General features: G+C 50.1%; 1 protein-coding gene across 1 annotated transcript; it reads right to left on the bottom strand.

Annotated features, from left to right (window-relative positions):
• Positions 1–4,752: 4,752 nt before the first annotated feature.
• SLC2A10 (solute carrier family 2 member 10) lies at positions 4,753–19,814 on the bottom strand. The gene is given in 6 exon segments (XM_038572508.1): positions 4,753–6,274; positions 8,525–8,660; positions 10,215–10,337; positions 10,795–11,197; positions 11,199–12,076; positions 19,702–19,814. Coding segments are annotated over 6 exon segments (1,623 nt in total). The 5' UTR covers positions 19,706–19,814; the 3' UTR covers positions 4,753–6,195.
• Positions 19,815–20,295: the final 481 nt, after the last annotated feature.

Raw genomic sequence — 20,295 nt, 5'->3', positions numbered from 1 at the left:
AGAACTGTTACCTTGAGGGGCATTCGGATATTAGCAGAAATGTTAGGATATGGTGTCAGGAAGTGGGATGTTTGAAATAAAACATTTAAAGTATGTTTGCTGTTGAATGCATTTAAGGTAGAAGAGGTCAAGCGCAACATGGGGCCACAGAGATTACTTACCAGGAGAGGCCAAACTGGTGAGAGGTCATCCAAGCGGATGTTGAGTCACTGGGGAGGCTGGCAGGAGCCTGGAGAGGAGAGGCATACTCATAAGCCTCGGTTCCCTGATCTACAGACAGGCATGGAATGTCCCCTCCCCGATGTGATGATCTCAGGTGTGGGAAAGGTTTGGTTTCACATCTTGTTTCTTCTCTTCCTCCTTCACCTCTCCCTCTGGATCGCCAGCCCTTCAGAAGAAGCAGGAAGATAATGACATCTACACAGCCTTCCCCTTCCCCTTCCCCTCGGAGGAATCTAAGGTGCTCCTTCCTCGGAGGGCACCTGTAGCAGGGACCTCGCTCCAAATGGTGTCCACAGTAACACTGTGAATGCTGCTCCCCAAGAGGCTCTGATGTGGGAGCAGCAAAGGCCACCTGTCTCTTTCTTAATACTTAGGACTTCCTAACCTTTGGTGTGGGAAGTATGTGACCCATGGCATTTGCAATGATTTTAGGTTCACAAACATCATATAAATATGATGTAGGAAAAGTTATTAGAGTTTGAAGCCTACGGCCAAGAAGGAATTCTTAAGACGTGGGGACAGGACCCGTGGTCAGAGAGCTGCACCAGGGTCATGAGGAGTGGCCCATTATATATATACTCTCAAGTTGGGAGGGGATTAGGGAGAGTGTAAGTCTCTAAGGATTTTTTTTTTAAGATTTTATTTATTTATTCATGAGAGACACAGAGAGAGAGGCAGAGACATCGGCAGAGGGAGAAGCAGGCTCCCCACAGGGACCCAGATGTGGGGCTCGATCCCAGGACCCCAGGATCACAACCTGAGCCAAAGGCAGATGCTGAACCCCTGAACCACCCAGGCGCCCCCTAAGGAATTTTGGAAGCCAGGTTTCCAGGACCTTGAGGGGGCTAGCTATCATTAGGAAAATGTCATTTATTACTGTCTAATAAAACCTGAGTCCTGAGACCCTTCAGATGCATATCAGTGGGCCATATGCTTGGGGGATGATTGCTGCCATGTATCTTGGGGAGTTTAGAGATAAAGGAAATTTCTGAAGGAATTCTTATATGTTAAAGTAGACTTACAGGATCCCAGGGGGTCAGGCTAAGATTGCCTGTTGCCCTTAGCCAAGTATTAACATCAAGGCACTTGAGTCCCTAGAGGAGGATCACTCTGCCTGTTTCAAGGACGTGTCAATGGGCTGTTAGGTAGTAAGGAAATTTAATAATTTCTCTTCTGCCTTTGTTTCCCACATCAAATATGCTGCATCACATCATTGTTGTTTCAAGCCAAACAAAGACAAAATCTTAGGTTGGTGCTATTGTGTCTTAAAATGCCTCCCTCACACTTGCAAAGCTCCATTTTTCATCATGGAGGAGGCCTTAAAGTCAGTGCCCACGGAAGATAAGAGTATCTAGTGAGAGTTTGGTGAAACCATGTCATTTTCATAGTATTTTTATGATTTCTTCTTATTTCAGTAATTGATACTCATTTTCTGTAGTCACCAACTTCACCAACAATAAGTATTTGATAGTATCATCAGATCATGTTAACCCACTGTTCAAAATCTTCCAGGGTCTTCCCAGTGCATTTAGAAAATTGGGGGCGCCTGGCTGGCTCAGTCGGTAGAGCATGCAACTCTTGATCTCGGGGTTGTGAGTCTGAGTCCACATTAGGTGGAGAGATTACTTAAAAATAAAATCAAAAGGAAGAAGGAAAGAAAGAAGGGAGGAAGGAGGGAAGGAAGTTCTGAAATGCTTTCTGTGGTCAGGAAGGTCTCCATGATCCAACTCCTGTTGACCTCTTCCTCTTCCTCCACCATCGCTCTACCCTCGGCTCCCTCCTTGAGGTCCCTCTAATAGGGAAAACTCAGTCTTACCTCTGGGCCTTTGCACATGCTGGGCCATCTGCCGGGGATGCTCTTCCCCCAGGTCTTTCTTTCTTTCTTTTTTTAATAAATGTATTTATTTATTTCAGAGAGTAAGTGAGAGAGTGCTGAGTGTGGGGAAGGGCAGAGGGAGAGAATTTTCAAGCAGACTCCATGCTGAGCACAGACCCTGGCCCTGGGCTCCGTCTCATTGATCCATGATAACATGACCTGAGCTGAAACCAAGAGTCAGTTGTTTGACTGACTGTGCCACCCAACACCCCCTGCCCAGATCTTTCCATGGCTCACTCTAGTCCTTCATGCTCTTGCATGCTCTTGCACTCTAGTCCTTCATGCTCTTGCTCAGATGCCACCACTTCAGAGGCTGTCTCTGATTCTTCTAGCTAAAACGGTATGCAAGCATCCCCATCTAGCACTTATCTCTTCTTAGCACTCTTCACTTCCTGACATACACCTATCGATTCATCCATCCATCTACTTTTCCTTCCCCCCTCCTCCCTTCCTCGCTTCTCTCCATCCTTCCTTCTCTCTATCATTTCTTATTTCTAATTTAACTCCCCCACTGGAATGGCCTTGTCTTGTTCACTGCCATGCCCCCAGGGTCTGGAACAGTGCCTGGCACACGGTACAGTTCAGGAAGTTTGCATTTGATTGATAAAATAAATTAATATCGTTTCCTCTTAAAAGATATTTAAGTTGAAAAGCAAATCACTTTAAAGAAAAGTGTTCAGTAAGTAGTCCGTGTAGCACCATTTGGCAAACAGCAGGAAGGTACTATGTGATGGGCACACATATGAAAAGGCTACGTATCATACTGGGGTTTGGGAAATGCTTTCCTGAAGTGATTCTGAGATTATCTGGGAGAAAGAGAACTTCCCACCCCCCACCCTGCAGATCACTGAACAGACCACATGTCTTTTCTGGTTGGTGCTAAAGACCCCTGAGCACCTAGTAGGTACCGCACATTTTTAGATTTACATTCCCTTTCTGACCACTGAGTTTATGACAGTGACCAAAAAAGGAGTCCAGTCTAAGACTAGAAAAGCATTCCCTAGGCTGACAGGAAAGGGGACTTGAGAGAGGCTTGGGATTTTTCAGAGAGAGTGGGATCTGAAGATGCCATAGGGACAGATAAAAGTGGTGCGCTCATAAATGTTCAATAATTGCTCTCCAGGAAAACACGTGTGTATGTGTGTGTATAGATTTTACGGGGCTAAAGGATGTGTTTGTTGAACAAAATTTACAAATTTACAAGTGATACATATTTTTGTTGTAAGTATTCTTTATAAATTCCATGAAGCCAATTGTCATAGAAGGATTTTGATTTGACTTGATTTGAATTTTTTTTTTTTTTTTTTTTTTGCCAAATTCTTGTATCCAAAACCAACTATCACTGCAGTTTAGCCATGACTTGACAAAATCAGACTAGGAATAAATGCCAGACAACAATCTGACTCCGCAAAGGGGCCTCTCGCGTCTCTGCAGACATGAACTCTGGTTGCAATTTTTGTTTATGTTAATGAGTAAGACGAAAGTAAAACAATGATGTTGCTCAGAACGCCTTCACCAGTGATGTGGGCAACCTGTCTGTTGCATTGGGTAATAGTGTTTGGGAGTGGAAAAATATTCCTTCAATGTTTAGGGCTTCAATGTCTCAGCTACGGATGCGACAGTCACACTCACCAAGTTAACTTGCATTATTCAAATTTTATCCATTGCATTCTTAAGGTGGGAACATCAAGGAAACAATAAGTCCCATACATTTCTTCTCCCTTCCCTTATATTCCCTTTCACTATTATTTATATTCCCCAAATGAATGAGAATATACACTGTTTGTCCTTCTCCGATTGACTTACTTCACTCAGCATAATACCCTCCAGGTCCATCCACGTTGAAGCAAATGGTGGGTATTTGTCGTTTCTAATGGCTGAGTGATATTCCATTGTATACATAGACCACATAAAGACTCCTAACTCTGGGAAACGAACTAGGGGTGGTGGAAGGGGAGGAAGGCGGGGGCTGGGGGTGAGTGGGTGACAGGCACTGAGGGGGACACTGGACGGGATGAGCACTGGGTGTTATTCTGTACGTTGGTAAATTGAACACCAATAAAAAATTAATTTATTAAAAAAAAAGAAAAAAGAAATACAATATGTCCATACAATGGAATAGTATTTGACAATAAAAATGAATGGGCCTCACACATCTACAACGTGATGGAACCTTGAACACATTGTGCTAAGTGAAAGAACTCAGTCAAAAAGACAACCTGATGTATAATTACATTTATGTGAAATATCCAGAACAAGCAAAGTGGAACGAGTAAGTCACAGTAATGATGAAACGTACAGCATAGGGAATGTAGTCAATGGTATTTGTAATAGTATTGTGTGGGGTCAAATCACTATATTGTATAATTGAAACTAATCTAACATTGTGTGGCAACAATACTTCAATTAAAAAATTTTTAAACAATAAAAAAAAGAAACAATAAGTCAAGCCCTGTCTTGTAGTGCCCCCCCCCCATCCCTGTGGTCCAAGTTCACTCCCCGTGGGCAGTTCTGAGTGACCAGCATGACGTCTTGTACACAGAATCGGGAGATGTGCAGGATCTCCCCCATGTCTCTCATTAGACACCCTAGACGCCAAGTAGTCTCAAGAGCACAGATGATGGTGAAATATAGCAAAATAAGGAAGCGATGAGTTTTTAGTATTTATTACTTTTATTTTTAATATAATTTATTGAAATATTCAATAATTTAATATCTATAAATGGCTATGTTTAACAACCAGCTGGCAAAAGTCTCGAAAACTTAATAATGGGCCCTCACAAGCGAGTATGAGGGGCCTCCAGCATACTACGGGGTACAAGGGAAGCATCTAGAACAAGAGGAGAGAGGTCGAGGGGCCAGAGTCCACTGGGCGTGGAGCAGGCACAGATGACGAAGCGTCGTCCCACACCAGCTCTTCATGTTCCTTGGCATCCAGGAACTCATTCTTGCCCGTCTCTTCCTCTGCTGACCTCAGATCTGAGAATCTTGCTCAGTCTCCATCTGACTCACCCCTCAGGAGCTGACCCTTAACAATGTCCCAAAGGTGGGGACCTGGGTAGCTGAGGGTGAGCAGAAACCTCCCTGACCCCGTGGCCCTGACTAGCTGAATGGGACCAACTGAAGATCCTCCTGCAGGAAGGCAGGGGTTAAGGACACGCCCAGGGGCCTAATCATCCCCATTCTGCAGATGTGGGAACTGAGGATAGTGAGAGCCGTTAGCCACCCAAGGTCAACAGCTGCCAGGGGACCGAGGCAACGCCAACAAGCCCGGCTTGGCAGCCCCCCAAACCCACCTCCTTTCTGCATAGCTCTCCTGCAGCATCCTAGAAACAGCTCCTGGAGCTTGCTTCCTGCACCTTGGGTTTTAGTGCACACCATTCTGGAATTCTATTTATTGCTCCCCTAATTAAAACTCACATCCCCTAAAGAGGTGGCCAGTCACTTGAGGGCAGGGCCCATGCTGAATACACATTCTATGAGCAGCATTTAGAATTCCAGCTGATTGGCATCAAAAGCAATCTTAAGAACTCCTTGGTCAGGGTCCCCCATTGTACATATGGGGAAACTGAGGCCTATGGTCCTACGGCAAGGACTCCAGAAAAGCAGGACTGGAACTCAACATCTTATCCACCAATCTGAGTTGGTGAATGATAGAAGCAGGCTTCCGCCTCACCAGAAAGTCCCAGCCAGAAGGGAAAAGAACAGAGACTGAAGTATCCTTGTCTAGATTTTGGGGTGACACCAGAGGAGACTTCCTTCCAGGCGCTGGTACCCTAGAGGTTCTTTGAGGAAGCCCATGGAGCAAAAGACTCCATGAGATGTTTTCATTATACGTACTGTGGGGATGTGTGGGGACAGTGGGGAAACTGAGGCAAGAAGGTGGATCCTCAGGGCCTCTCAGAGCCTGAGGTTCAAAATAAAGACTTTCGGGTTATCAAACTTTCTCCTCTTTCACCTGGGCCCCAAAGACCTCTTCTGGAGCAGAGATGACTCTTACGGAGCCACCTAAAACAGTGCTCCAGGGGCCAGACAAGCAGGGAGCTGAGGAGTCTGCTACAGCCACGGTTCCAGCATGTTCCAGGCAGATGGACTCCTCAGGAGGCTGCAGAGACCTCGATGCGGGTGTACGGGATGCCGGTGGAGCTCTGCCTGTGGCCAAAGCTCAGAGCAAACCTGTCAAGCAGAGAGTGGGGTGGGGTGGGGTGTCTCTGTCTCTGTCTGTCTCTGTGGCCTCTGATGTCAGGGACTGAAGTGGTGACTGCCAGACCCTGTCAGAGCCCCTAACTTTCAGTCTCCTCCTCAGGTCACAGCAGACTCAGCTTCCTTGCCCCACAGGCTGGCCCAGGCTCCACCACGTGACCCCTGAGTCCCCAGGTCCAGCCTGCCACTACCCTTGGCTGCGATCACAACCTGCTTTACCCCAAAGCTGGCTTCTACCTGCCTTTCGGCCTCCTTAGCTCCTCATCCCAGAGAAGGGGTTCTGGAATCTTCTCCCAAGAAAGCCAGTATGGCAGAGATTCCAGGTGGCTCCTAGTACCTGGACTCCCCCCTTTTAAGCCTAGTAACAGTACCTTGATTTTTAGCTGGGCACACAGCTCCCCAGATTATAGCCTCTGTTTTTCAGCCTCCCCCACATGTAGGTGTAGCCAGATTCTGTCGAAAGGATGCAGGTGGAAGTGACGTGAGCATCTTTCAGGTTGTGTGTCCCCTCCCACCTTCCCTCTTGCAGGACCGTGGTGGCTCACTGTCACAGGCCATGTGGGAAAGGTAATTATCAAAGGGAGGGTGGAGCCACCAGAGAAGGAACTTGCAACCCTGGATGACCTCTCAGAGCACAGCCGCCACCCCAGCCCTGGACCCCCTACATCCAGACCATTCTGAGCAGCCAGATCTATTTCCTAACCAATAGGGTTGGGCTGCTGAGTGACCTGCAGGGGGGCCATCTAACAAATTGGGGGTGTTCCACCAGCAGAGAATCCTCAGGGTTGGGGTGGAAGCAGGTTACAGGCTTTTGCACTAGACTAGTGCTGCATCCCTTCAGGGGCCAGGTTGGGGTGGCACTTGGCAGGAGATGCAGGAGGCAAGTTCCAACTCCATATTAGAAGTTGATCTTTTTAGTCATTTAGGGCCTCCCAGGAGTAGAAAGGGCAGCCAGGTGCTGGCGACTCCCTTTACTACAAGAAGTAACCAGGGGCATTTGCCAAGGATATTTAGGATTGTAGAGTTTTTAGGTCCCTTCTGATGCTCCTATTCCTCTCATTTCTTATTTGAATGGCCCCAAGGCTCCATGACGCTAAGATTCTGAACTTCTCTCTATGACCTAAAGACCTTACATGATCAAGCTCCTACCAGCTTGGCTGAGCTGATCTTCTACCCCTCCTGCCCTCCTTCCCTCTGTTCCAGCCACACTAGCTTCCTTGTGGTTCCTTGCATATGCCAGATACACTCCCAACCACAGGACCTTTGCACATACTGTTCCCGCTACCTGGAATGCTCCTCCCCCTCATCTCTACATGGCTGTCTCCTTCTCACTTATTTATTTATTTATTTTTAAATATTTTATTTATTTATTCACGAGACGCACAGGAGAGAGGCAGAGACACAGGCAAGAGGGAGAAGCAGGCTCCTCAAGGGGAGCCCAATGCAGGGCTCAATCTGGGACCCCAGAATCATGACCTGAGCCAAAGGCAGATGCCCAACTGCTGAGCCACCCAGGTGTCCCTCCTTCTCACACATTTAAATTGCACCTCCTCCGAGGTCCCCCCTCTCTGACTACCCACTCTAATTTAGCCACAACCCTTTGTCCCTCTGTCCCCTGCTCTGCCAATCAGGCCTTCTCAACATACTTCACTCTGTTTCATTTTCTCCCAGATACATATCACTAACCAAAATGCTCTTGTTGCTGCATTTGTTGGCTTATTTATTTTCTGTTCCCACTTCTCCAATAGAATGGAAGCTCCAGGAGGACAAGGACCTTGCCCATCGTACTCTTGGCCACGTCTCCTAAGGCCCAGACATGGCCTGGAACATAATATGGATTTAATAAACTCCTAATGAATCAGTAGATTAAGCCCACAGGTCCTTGTGTGTGACTTTCAAAGGCCACAGTTAGACTATTTTCTCTAAGCTTCTATGACTCTAAGATTCTACTACTCTGACCTTATGTGATTCCATAACCGCATGGTCTTAAAATTCTCATGAGCTGGGGCCTCACAGTCAAATGAAACTCTGCTGGAGGAAGACAGAAACAACTCCAGGAAAACAGCTCCTGCACGAAGACAAGACAAAACTGACAGCGTCCGGGCACTAAGACAGTCAGGAGGAGGAGAAAATCAGTCTCTTGCAAAGGGAAAGTACGAGAAGTAAATCCTGAACTGATCTGCTCAGGGTGTGATGTGAGTCTTTCGCCCTCTCTCCTCTTACCGTCTCCTCTGGAACTGCTGGTCTATCTCTGCAAATGACAGACCTTTCGTTTCAGGGACAAACGAGTAGATGAAGCCCAGGCTGAGGACAGCGGTCAGCCCGTAGAGTAGGAAGGTCCAGGACAAGCCAATGGTACCTGGGAACAGGAGGGCGGGAGCGTGAGCAGAGGTGCAGCCTGGCTAGCCGGCTGGTTCCAGAGAGGGCACTGCAAGTCAGTTCCCCAAAAGCAAATTCTCCAGATGTCTGATTTGCAGAATGAAGACAACAAGCTGTCAGATAAGTAGGACTGGTTATCCCAGAGGCAGGCAAAGGACCGGGCCCAGACGTGCAAACACAGATGAGGACATCTGGTCTGCATGGGAAACCCACTCACCCACACCTAAAACACTACCCAGAGGACTGAATTCATAATCTGAAAACAGGAATGGAGGGGAAATGGCCCTTCCTTTAGCAGCAAAATAGTTGCAGGCTTGGCCCAGCCCAGCCCCTAAAGAAAAAAGATCCTCAGAAATTCCATAAACTGGTTATTGGGTGAATGAATTGAGTATCCAGGGAATAAGGTTTCAGCCCATTTGGCCTGTGTCTGACTCCCAGATCGTTCCCCAGCCCCTGTCTCTTCCTGGAGACTCAGGTGAGAGCCAGGGTTTCAGGGCCAGCAACCTGGACCACCGGGGTGACTCTGGCTCCTTAGAAGGCCATCAGTCCAGATCAGAGAAAGGAGACAGTGAGGGGACGGCTTTGTTGAGGCAGAAGCATCGATGACCTTCCAGAGCCATGGCCATTCTCACCTTTAGAGGCCAGGACCTCTGAGTGACCTTCCCTGACCAGCTGGGCCTCCACTTAATCCTCATAAGCTACAGTGAAGAAGATGGGGGGTGGGTGAATACCAGAGCCCCACCCTCAGGCCTCCAGACTCCCCCCACCCCATCACCCCAGGGAGTTGTTCTCTCCCCTACCACAGCAATCACAGATGGCTTCCAGATGGAGGCTTTTCCCCTTCTTCAGCCTCAATTTCCAGGCTGTCAATCAAGCTGGCCCACTCCTTGATGGGGCCTGGAACCATCTAAGGTAGAAGCCTGGAAGGTCATGTCTTCTCTTTGTCTGTCAGCCTCTCCTCCCACCTTTGAAGATACTAGCCTCTGATTCTATTTTGAGGAGACAACCCCTGTACCTCTGTCCGTGTGGTTGGGTGAAGCCATTCCCCACCAGCCCTGACTCCAGGGGGTGCTAAATGCCCCAGGCCTGGGCATCAGAGTCTTGCAGCCTTCTAGCCGTAGATGGGCATGCAGTCTTGCTGAGCCAACAGGAGCCCATGCCACGACATGGGCAAGAGCACGGGGAAAGAAATACTCTTTCTTGAATGCCATACTTCAAGATCTGCAGGTGCCACCCCTGCCACCATGAGGTAGGTCTGGCTGAGACAGAAGCTGACAGCATGGGAGGCAGAGCAGAAAGAGAGCGGGGCCGGGCGGCAGCTTTATGGCAGCCCAGTGATCAGGAGTGCTTGAAGCTGGCCACTGTCCACCTTTCTGTGATTTATGACAAAAATCCTCCCTTTTGTTTATCAGCTAGTTTGCCCTGGCTTTTCTGTCACTTAGACCCAGTCAGATATGGAAGTCCTGGCTGTCTGGAGACAAGTGTTCTTGGATCTAGAAGGGATCAGACCATGGAATTAGGCCAGAGGACTCACCAATGAGGTCGAGGAAAGAGAGGCTGACAAGCAGGTTGCAGGCCCAGTTGAAGCTGTTACAGAAGGCGAAGGCTCGGCCCCGGATCTCCATGGGATAGATCTCGCTAAGGACAAGCCAGGTCACTAGGACAGGAAAGCAGGGAGGACTTATGGGCTGTGGTGGGAACTGGGGCCTGGCCCCCATGGCTCAGCGGACAGCCCCATGACAATGTGATTCAAGCAGAATGTCAGGCCCCTGACACCCAGTCCTCCCACTGCCTCCCCAAAACCCCTGCAAGAACCCCTTTCTAGTAAAACCTTTTGAAAGATCTATCCAGGGGCAAATCAGGTTTCATGAGGCCCAAAGCTTAAATAATTTGGGGACCTTTATAAGAAAGGCCCCCACTCTAGGAACAGAAAATTAGGCCCTTGGAAGGAGAGCCTGCAAGTAAGCAAGGAGTCCTTAAAGTGTAAGCTTCATTGGCTTCGTGGTCAAGCCACCTCTAGTGTCCATCTGAGACCCTGACTGACACGGTCCCCAACCTTTCTGCTGGGTGGGGTAAAAGGCTGCAGAGTTACCTGCAAGAGAACTCCCACCTACCTGGTCCAAATCCAAAGGAGAAGGCACTCACAAAGACCATCATGCAGACCAGTGCAGTCCAGTGCAGCAAGGCATGCTCTGGGGCAGGATGGGGTGCAGGGGAGGCAGTGATTAAGGCCATTCGCAGGGGAGGGCCTGTGGGGTTCCCAGCTCTGGGATGAAGCTTGATTTTCTTAGAGGTTGACAAGACTGGCTTCCCTTGGTTCTCACTGGTTGTTGGCAATGGAAGTGGAGTGATGCCCCTCGGCAGGCTAGGGTCTCCAGGGAGGCCTGACCTAGTGGCGTTGGGCATGGCCAGGCAACTCGGACCAGAGTCCATGGGTGCAGCAAAGCTGACAAGGCCTATGCCACTGACTGACAGGGCCATAAGGGCACAGCCAGCCAGTAATAGGGCTCTGCGGCCCTGCTCGGTCCACCAGTCCCATGGCAGCCAGGGTAGCCACCACCTTCACCGCACCAAGTCCCACAGAGGCCAGCACAGCCGAAGATCCCCCACGGAAGCCAACCGAGTGGAAGATGGTGGAGGCATAGCAAAGCACATTGGGCTGCCCCGTTAGCTGCTGGAAAATCACTAGCCCCAGCCCCACCACAGTCCGGCCTCGCATGTTATCCCGTGCCCTGAAGAGGTCCAGAAGGGAGTATCTCGGCCTCTCCAGGCCCAGCTTGGTGGCCTCTCCTCCCTGGAGAGGAATGAGGTCCTTGTTGGCTGCAGCTTTGGTGGTACCAGCAGGGAGACAGAAGAGGCTAAGGGACTGCAGAAGAGCAGGTGCAGCGGCCCAGCCAAACATATGCCTCCATCCCCCGGGGGCACCAGCCAGTGCATAGTTGAGTGCATAGGACAGCAGGATGCCCAGGGTGATGCCGGCCTCATAGAGGGACACCAGCACTCCCCGCTGCCGTGGCCCCACCAGCTCTGACACATAAATACAGCAGGCCATGGAGGAGAGGGAGATGGCAAAGCCAGCCACCAAGCGGCCCAGGACCAGCCAGGCCAGGGAGCCAGCCAGGCCTAGGCTCAGGCTGCCTGCCAAAAGCACCAAGTTGCTGCCGAGGATGGCTTGTTTCCTGCCATACTGGTCGATGAAAATGCCCCCCACCAGGGAGGCGAGGAGAGCCCCCAAGAGCAGGCTGCCCACCAGGAGCTCCTGCTCCAAGCAGGATAGCCCAAAGTCAAGCTGCAGGGGCAGCAGGGCACCTGATACGACTGCCAGTTCATAACCAAAGGTCAGGCCACCCAGCAAAGACACAGAGGCACACAGGGGCAGGAGCAGTTGGGGATGGCCTGGAAAACAAAAGTGACAGGAGCAGAGTTCAGGATGGTTCCTTACCAGAGCATCATCCATCTGTCAACCCCTCATCTATCCACCCAGCTACTCCATCTATTCACCTGTCCGTCCATCTACCCATCCATTCATTGATCCATCCATCTTTCATCCATCCACTCCTTCCTTCACCTACCCACCCCTCCATCCATCTACTGTCATTCACCTATCTATCCATCTACTGATCCATTCATCCATCCATCAATCCATTCATCAATATATTCATCTATCCATCCACTTCTTCCCTCATCCCTCCCTACATACATCCAGTTCATCCATTTACCCACCCACTCCATATATTTATTCACTCATCCATCTACTCATGCATGCTTTCATGCATCTATCCATCCATTCATCAATCCACTTCATTCTTCATCCATCTCTCCTTCATCCCCCATCCATCCATCCATCCATTCCATCCATTTATCCAGCCATCCATTTACACATGCATCATCCATCCATCTATCCATCCATCTACTACATCTATTCATCCAGCTTTTATTAATCAATCTATCCATTCATCCCTTCATCATCTCCTCCTCTATCTATCCATTTGCTCCATCTACCACATATTCATCCATCCATTTGGTCATTCACATACTCCTTAATTCACCATCCATCTATTGACACATCTATCCACACATACATCCATTCATCCACCAATCTTTGTATTCCATCCCTTATGTACCCATTCACACACTTACCCATCTGTCTATGCATCCATTCATCCAATCATTCAAAAACTTATTTATCTGGCATCTACAACATGCCAGACTGTTCGTGGGGCTTTCAATACAGTAGTGTGGTCAAGCACCTGATATTCTAGTAGCAAAAAGCAGACGATAAATAAATATATATATAACTTCAGGTGATAGGTGTCATTTAAAAAAGCAAGTGGATTGAAAATGATGGAGGAGTTCAATTTTAAATAGGGTAGTCAGTTAAGGCCTCTCAAAGAGAGAAGATTTGAGCAGAGATCTGAATTAAGTGAGGGTGAAAGCCATATAAAATCTGGGAGAAGAATATTCTAGACAGAGGGAATAGCAAAACAAAAGCCCTGAAGCAAGATAGTTTTGAGAATTAATAGCTAGTGCTTATATGACACTAAGTGCTAGGCCCTGTTTTAAAAAGTTTATATGCATTTACTTATTTAATTCTTAAAACAACCCTATAACATATTATTATTAGTACCATCCTCCAAGCTCAGAGAGGTTAAAAAACTTTCTCATGGTCACAGAGCAAGTGAGTGACGGATGCAGCTAGAGAGTGCAAGCTTTTAATCACAGTGCTTTCAGTAAGGAGGCCAAGGTGGCTGGAGCCATAGGAGATAATCAGGCAGGAGAAGCAGGCAGGGGCCAGATCACATGGAACTTTTTAGGTCATGAAGATAATAATGAATTTCATCCTCAGTGGATGGAGGCAGTCTTTGAAGGCTTGAGCTGGGAAGAGAGAGCAGTTACCAGCACATGTGGTTCCTGAGCACTTAAAATATGGCTAAAGTGACTAATGAACTGAAGTTTTTCAATTTTATTTAATTTTCACTAATTTAAATGTAAAAATAGCCACATGTGGCTAGCAGCCAGCCACCATACTGGCAGTGCACTTACAGGTTACTCTTAATTCACATACTTACACTTAGATATTTCTAGAAGCATCTGGAGTAACCTAGCAGTATCATACCCACACCCACCCTGGACCTGACAAGAATATTCATAATAATACAGTCAGATTCACTGAGTGTTTTCTCTGAAGTAGGCACTGCTTTGGGCACTTAAATGCAGTAACACATTTGACTTAATATAACTTCATGTGGTGGGCTTTTGAATTATTTATGAATGAACAAACTGACCATCAGAGGGGAAGTGACTTGTCTAAGGTCAAAAGTAGTCAGTAGCTAAGCCCAGACTCAAAGCTGGGCAGTCTGACTCCACAATCCACACCCTTAACCACTCCATTACAAACCCTTGGCATGTTATGATTTTGCGCTGTTCTCTCCTACCTCTACCTTTCCGCATCTCTGTTAGGCAATTCTTGTGTGGGAGGTGTGGGGGGTAGGGGGTGGAGTGGAGTTTCACGGGTGGAAAGCTCAGCTCCCAATTCTGCTCACCCTTCTCCCTCCCACCCTGCCTCTGGGAAATCACCGCCTCCCTTTCCCTGGCTGGTCCATGAACCTCCTGTTCATGACCATCAACGAGCACCCTAGGAAGATGACAGTACCAAGGTCCTGCCCTGTCTTCACCTCCCTTTGCCCCATCTCCCTTGGTTCCTGGAGCCTACTGCCAGAAGGGAAGGTACTTCCAGGCCATGTGAGGCAATCAAGTGAAAACAGAATTTGTTTGCCATTTCCTCAGTTCTCTGGAGCTGAAAGGGAACCCAGCCAAGGAGCTCAGAGGCCAAGCTGACTTGGCTGTCCACAGTGACTGTCCACAGGTCTCGTTGGAAAATGCATCGGGGGGACGCCTGGGTGGCTCAGCAGTTGAGCATCTGCCTTTGGCTCAGGGCATGATCCTGGATTCCTGGGATCGAGTCCCACATCGGGCTCCTTGCATGGAGCCTGTTTCTCCCTCTGCCTGTGTCTCTCATGAATAAATAAAATAAAATATTAAAAAAAAAAAGGAAAATGCATCGGGGCAGCTTTGGGTTACAGTGGTTTAAGAGCAGAACAGCAAAAATAATAGTGAAATAATATAGTAATGATAACAGGTGTCATTTATTGAGTAGCTCCCCTATGTAAAGACTTCAGTGCCTTCTCTCAACCCATCTTTGTAACAACCCCTAGATGGTATAGCTACAGTTATCCCCATTTTAGAGATGGGGAAAGTAAGGCTCAGAGTGTTCCCACAGCTGGGAGGCAACAGGATCAGGACTCCAACGTTGATCCATCTGACTCCCAAACCCATATACTTAAGAGCTTTGCCGAATGGACTTCAAGTAAGAAGGACAATCAAAGGTAGGTGGGGTGTGAGAGAAGCAGCAGTACAGCGTCAGGGGTGGTGGGGGGAGACAGATGCGATAGCTCTCAGGAAAACCCAGTCACAGAGCACTGCAAACCAACAGTGCCCCAAGGAACTAGGAAGGACAGCCCCCAGGGAGTCAGGGCCATTGGATAGACTAGGGAAGCACATCCCCTTCCTTAAGCCATGGCTCCCATCCTCTGCTCTAGTAAGTCCTAACTCCTTAGCTGGTGGCCCCCAGCCAAACTCCTCAGTCATACCATTCCCCAGCTCTGTCCCCACTTCCCCTCCTGCCTCCCACAAGCCCAGTGCACACTTGTTCCCAGCACAACCATCCACTTTCATGCCCCTCTGCTCTCCCTGCATCGCCTGGGTCCCCACTCATCCTTCTCAGGCCCCTGCTCGTGGTCACCTCTCCAAAGGGCTTTGAGTTGTATGTGTCTGCTGTTTGGCATCCCCCCTCTCTGTTGGGGTGCTGCCCTTCCCTGTGCTTTGTCTCTCAGTCTCCTGGTTTGGGTAGAAATGACTCCCCTCCCCTCACCCCACCTCCCCGGCCTGGCTCCAGGGCATCCATGACCCAGATCTGAACAACCAGCAGGTTCCCAGGCCCTGGGCAGCAATGAACACGTGCTGACCCTGGGCTGGGCCACTGTGTTTACTCACTAAAAATGCAAAGCTGGTAGTGTACATGTCTGGAGCAGCTGGGGGCCATCTTCCCCTTTGGAGGGGGGTGTCCCCGACAACACTGCCTGAGCCCCAGCTCCTGAAGCCATGAATGTCTTAGTGACTAAGAAATGGCTTTTTTCTTTTTCTCTTCTTCCTACTTTTTCCCTTCCCTTTCCCCTTCCCTTTCCCCTGCCTTTTCCCCTCCCCTCCCCTCCCCTCCCCTCCCCTCCCCTCCCCTCTCCTCTCCTTTCCTTTCTTCTTAAGGTAATTCAGGGGAGGCCCTGGCTAATTCCTGTACATCTTCCTCCACTTTCCAAGCCACATTTTTTTTTCAAGCCACATTTTTCACTTCCCACCACCTCTGCATTGCCCTGTCCCTTGCTGACACCATCTCAGGTTTGTGGGTGCGGCTTCCTTGTTAAACTGAGCAGGGCAGCAATGGAGACTTACTGTCTGTGCCTCCTGAGCCCCAGTCCCCGACCTGACACCCCAGAGGGGCTCCTTCTGTCAAATAAGCCAATGACTGAGTTGGAGACTAGGGAGGCGTCACCACTTGGCATTGCAAGGACTGCCTCAGGCACATGTGAACGTCACAGGATGCTACATGACAGCCAGGGGCCTCCTGGGACAGCCTAAGTCATTCTGCTCAGAGCCCTCAAGAGCTGAAGTCCTTACAGTGGCCTTCAATGCTCTGCTGGATCTGCCTGTGCTCGCTCGCTCTCTCTCTCTCTCTCTCAGCTCGGCCATGCCAGCTTCCTTGCTGTTCCTCCTCATTCCTGTTTGACTCAACCCAAGGCTTTTTACCAGCTGTCCCCTCTGCTAGGAGAGCCCTCTTCCCTCCATCCCTCCCCTCTCGCCCAATGGTCTGTACTTAAACACGGCCTTCTCCTGAGGCCTTCTCCACCCAGCTCCCCATCACATCACTTCCCATGCTCTTCCCTGCTTGCTCTCCATAGTCCTTCTCACCATCTGAAAAAGCTATGTATTTTACATATTTATCCTTCAGAGTGCCAGTCCCAAAAGGAACAGGAATCGTTTGTCCTTAGCCACTCCCTGACGCTGATGACAGTTCCTGGAGCTCAGGAATAATTGTTGAATAAACAGATGATTGAATGAAGGGACTCTGGGGGCTTTGGGAATCCAGAGAGGAAGGGTCTTGGCTCTTGAGGGAGACGTTTCTTTGGAGAGGTCTAAGGTCTGAAAGGGACCACACTCCACAGGAAGTAAGAGTAAATTCTGGCCCCCAAAGGAGGGCCCAGCCTGGGTTTGGGAACTGGTCTCCCTTTCTATGAATTATCTGTCTAAGTGCACCCGGGGGTGCTCAGTCGGCTAAACGTCCCTCTCTTGATTTCAGCTTAGGTCATTATAGGTCGTGAGACTGAGCCTCATAACAGGCTCTCTGCTGAGTGTGGAGCCTGCTTAAGATTCTCTCTCTCCCCCTCTCTCTGTCCCTCCCTTTAACTGTATACACACACACTCTCTCTCCTTCCCTCTCTCTAAAAAAAAAAAAAAAAAAAAAAAAGTTGTATGTGAAGCTGTCTCACACTGGAGGAAATGCCCTAATCCCCTAAGCCCCTTACTGTGGAGGTCAGAGCTTCCCAGGGAGAGAATCAAGGATCAGGGGAAGGGGAAAGAAGTCAGGTTTCAGATGCATGTATCACCAGCTAGTTGCAAGTCCCAGGGAGCCTCCTGTTGGTGACACCAGAATAGCATTTCAACCAGAAGTCACAACACACTGGGTCCCTCCCCCGCCAGAGATCTGCCATGGCTTTCCCTGAAATTCCAGGGAGAAACCAGAGCTAAACTGAACTATGCAAATATCCTCACCCAGAGGGCTGGCTTCCAAACATCCTAACACAGCTAATATGTACAGAGCACTCCCCACAGCCAGCCGCACCTCCCCTTCTGGAAGCCGTATCTGCATCAGGTGACTTAACCCTTACAGCAAACCTATGCCACAGGCTCAGCTGTCATTCCCATTTTACAGATGAAATGACTGAGGCACAGAGAGGTGAAGACATTGCCCGAGGTGACAGTGTGTAAGTGACAAGAGCAGAGTCCCAACACTGGGTGGGGTAAAAAAAAAAAAAAGCAAAGCTCACATTGACAGATCATTTACCACGTGTAGGTGGTGTAGGTGGTGAGCCGAGCCCCTTTCATTCATTTGCTCATGTCGTTCTCAAGGCCGCCTTGTGAGAAGCATCTTATGGGGGTCATTTCATAGGTGAGAATGCTGAGCGTCAGAAAGGTAGACTAGGTGATGCACCCCAGAAGCAGGAGAACGGGGGCTGGAATCCAGGTCTACACCCCGGGGCCCAATCCCTGAGACAGGGAGCCCGGGAAAGCAGCCTGGGATCTCTGTGGAGGACAGAGCTAGCCCAGGTAGCTTGTACTTCCCCCCCTTCCCTACTTCCACCCAGGCCCAGCTCTGCCCTTGGGAGACGCTCAATCAATAGCTGTGAATTAACGTAGGAGGCAGCAAAGGGCTAGGAGGGGCAGATGCAAGGGACCAGGGTCAAGCTGAATGTTGTTGGGAGAACCTCTCTGGGTCTCTGTTTTCCCTCAGGTTCTGGGGCAGGGTGCCTTGAGGATTAAGAGCATGGATTCTGGAGTCAGAGCTGGAGTTGGTGACCATTCCTGCCATGACTCTGTGCATGAGAGGCTGGATGGTACAGTGGTTGGAATGCAGACTGAAGCCAGAATGCTGGGGTTCTATCCCAGCTCTTCTACTCCATAGCTGTGTGGTCTCAGGCAGCTCACTTAACCTCTCTGAGCTTCCCCATCTACCAGTGTGGATAATAGCAGTATCCACCTTGTAGCGTGGCTACCTTATAGCCACTGTTGGCTATTATGTTGCTCCACAGAATAATCCAGAGCAAGTTTTTAAAACACAATTCAGGTCATGTCCCACTCCAGCTTAAACTTCTTCTCCAGCTTCCCATGCCATTTGGAATAAAACCCAAACTTCTCACCACGGCCTACAAAGTTCTACACAGTCTAGCCCCTGTCTAACTCTCTGACCTCCCTCTCACCCTTTTCCCCTTTCCCACTGTGCTTCAGCCACACTGGTCTGACCACACCAGCCCACTCATGCCTCAGGGCCTTTGCACATGCTATCCCTGCCCTCTTGTAGTTTTTTCCAGATCTTCGTACACATACTTCATCTGAGCGATGTCTCAGCACCAGCGCCTCCTACCCTGGGAGGCCTTCGCTACCTACCTACCTACCTACCTACCTACCTACCTAACAAAGCTGCTTCCCTCAACATTTTCCCATTTTATGTGTTCCACAGCATCTTATCGCTCTTGGAAATCATTTTATTCATTTACTCCCTTCCAGCTTCTCAACTGGAATGTCAGCTCCATGGAAGAGAGGGCTGCTGTCTGCTTTGCTCACCACTGAGTCCCCAGCCCCTGCCGCATAGTAGAGGGATGAATGACTGAGAGACAGGGTGAGGCTCTGGATCCACAGAGAAATGGAAATCCTAGTTCCCTGCAGCAACAAAGCAATTCCCTATTCTCCTCCCCCCCCCAACCCCACCCCTCCCAGTTCCAGATTCTAATCCATCTCCCCTCATCGAATACCTCCAAAGCGGAGGTTTTGTCTGTGTTGCTCCTGGCAGCATCCTGAGGCCTGGCCACACTCAGAAGTGGTCAGCAAACAGTCCTGCAGTTGCTCCTTTCGGGGCCTCTGTTTCTTTGCCGAATAGGAGCAGTTTCCCTTGCCCGGGGTGGTTGTAAGGCTTGAGGCGGTCAGGACGGGGCCTGCCCCGAGTGCGCACTTGGTATCAAGTAAAGAGCACTTTTTGGGAGGCAGAAAGGAGCAGGGAAGGCAGTGTGCCCGCGTCCCCTCCCAGCGCGCAGCCGGGGCCTGCTGTCCCCACCCGACTGGGTGCCACGGGGGCGGGCTGGGGCCCCGCGGAGAGGCCGCAGGGGCTCCCGGCGCAGCGCCCGCTCACGACTTACCCATGGCGAGCACGAGTCCCCTGCGAGCTGGGGGCACCGGGACCGGCCCGCACCCCCGCCCGAGTCCCCGCCTCGCCGCCGCCGCCGCCCGACAAACTTTCCGGCCCGCCTCCCGCCTGCGTCCCTCCTCCCCGCCCGCCACGTCCGCCAGCCCTGCGCCCCCGCGCCTGGAGGCGGGACCGAGGGGCGCAGGGACCGCCCCGGGCCTGGCTGGGGGCCCCCCAGCTATCCTGCTCTGGGCCCCCCGCCCCTGTCATCCCCGCTGGGGGGGAACCCCGCACGCTTCCCTCTCCTGTGCGCCCCGCAGGAAGGAGCATCCTCAATCACTGCAGTCCACACTCCTAGTCCTGCCTCTCCAGCGTGTGTGTACACTCATGCGTCTACACTGGCCAACCCGGACACTCACATACCCGACTCAGCCACTCACTCTCCCCTGGATTATTGTCCATTTGGTGGACGATTGGGTTGGGGCAGCTCCCAAGTACCCACCACAGGCACAGGGCTAGGCCTTGGCGATGGGCTGGAAGAACAGGATAGATTCTTTGCTGATCCTGTGGGGCTTGCTTTCCAGTGGGGGAAGAGGAGAAATACGTG

Source organism: Canis lupus, chromosome 24 (assembly GCF_011100685.1).
Source record: "Canis lupus familiaris isolate Mischka breed German Shepherd chromosome 24, alternate assembly UU_Cfam_GSD_1.0, whole genome shotgun sequence".
Lineage (NCBI taxonomy): Eukaryota > Metazoa > Chordata > Mammalia > Carnivora > Canidae > Canis > Canis lupus.
This window is presented reverse-complemented; position numbering and strand designations above follow the sequence as displayed.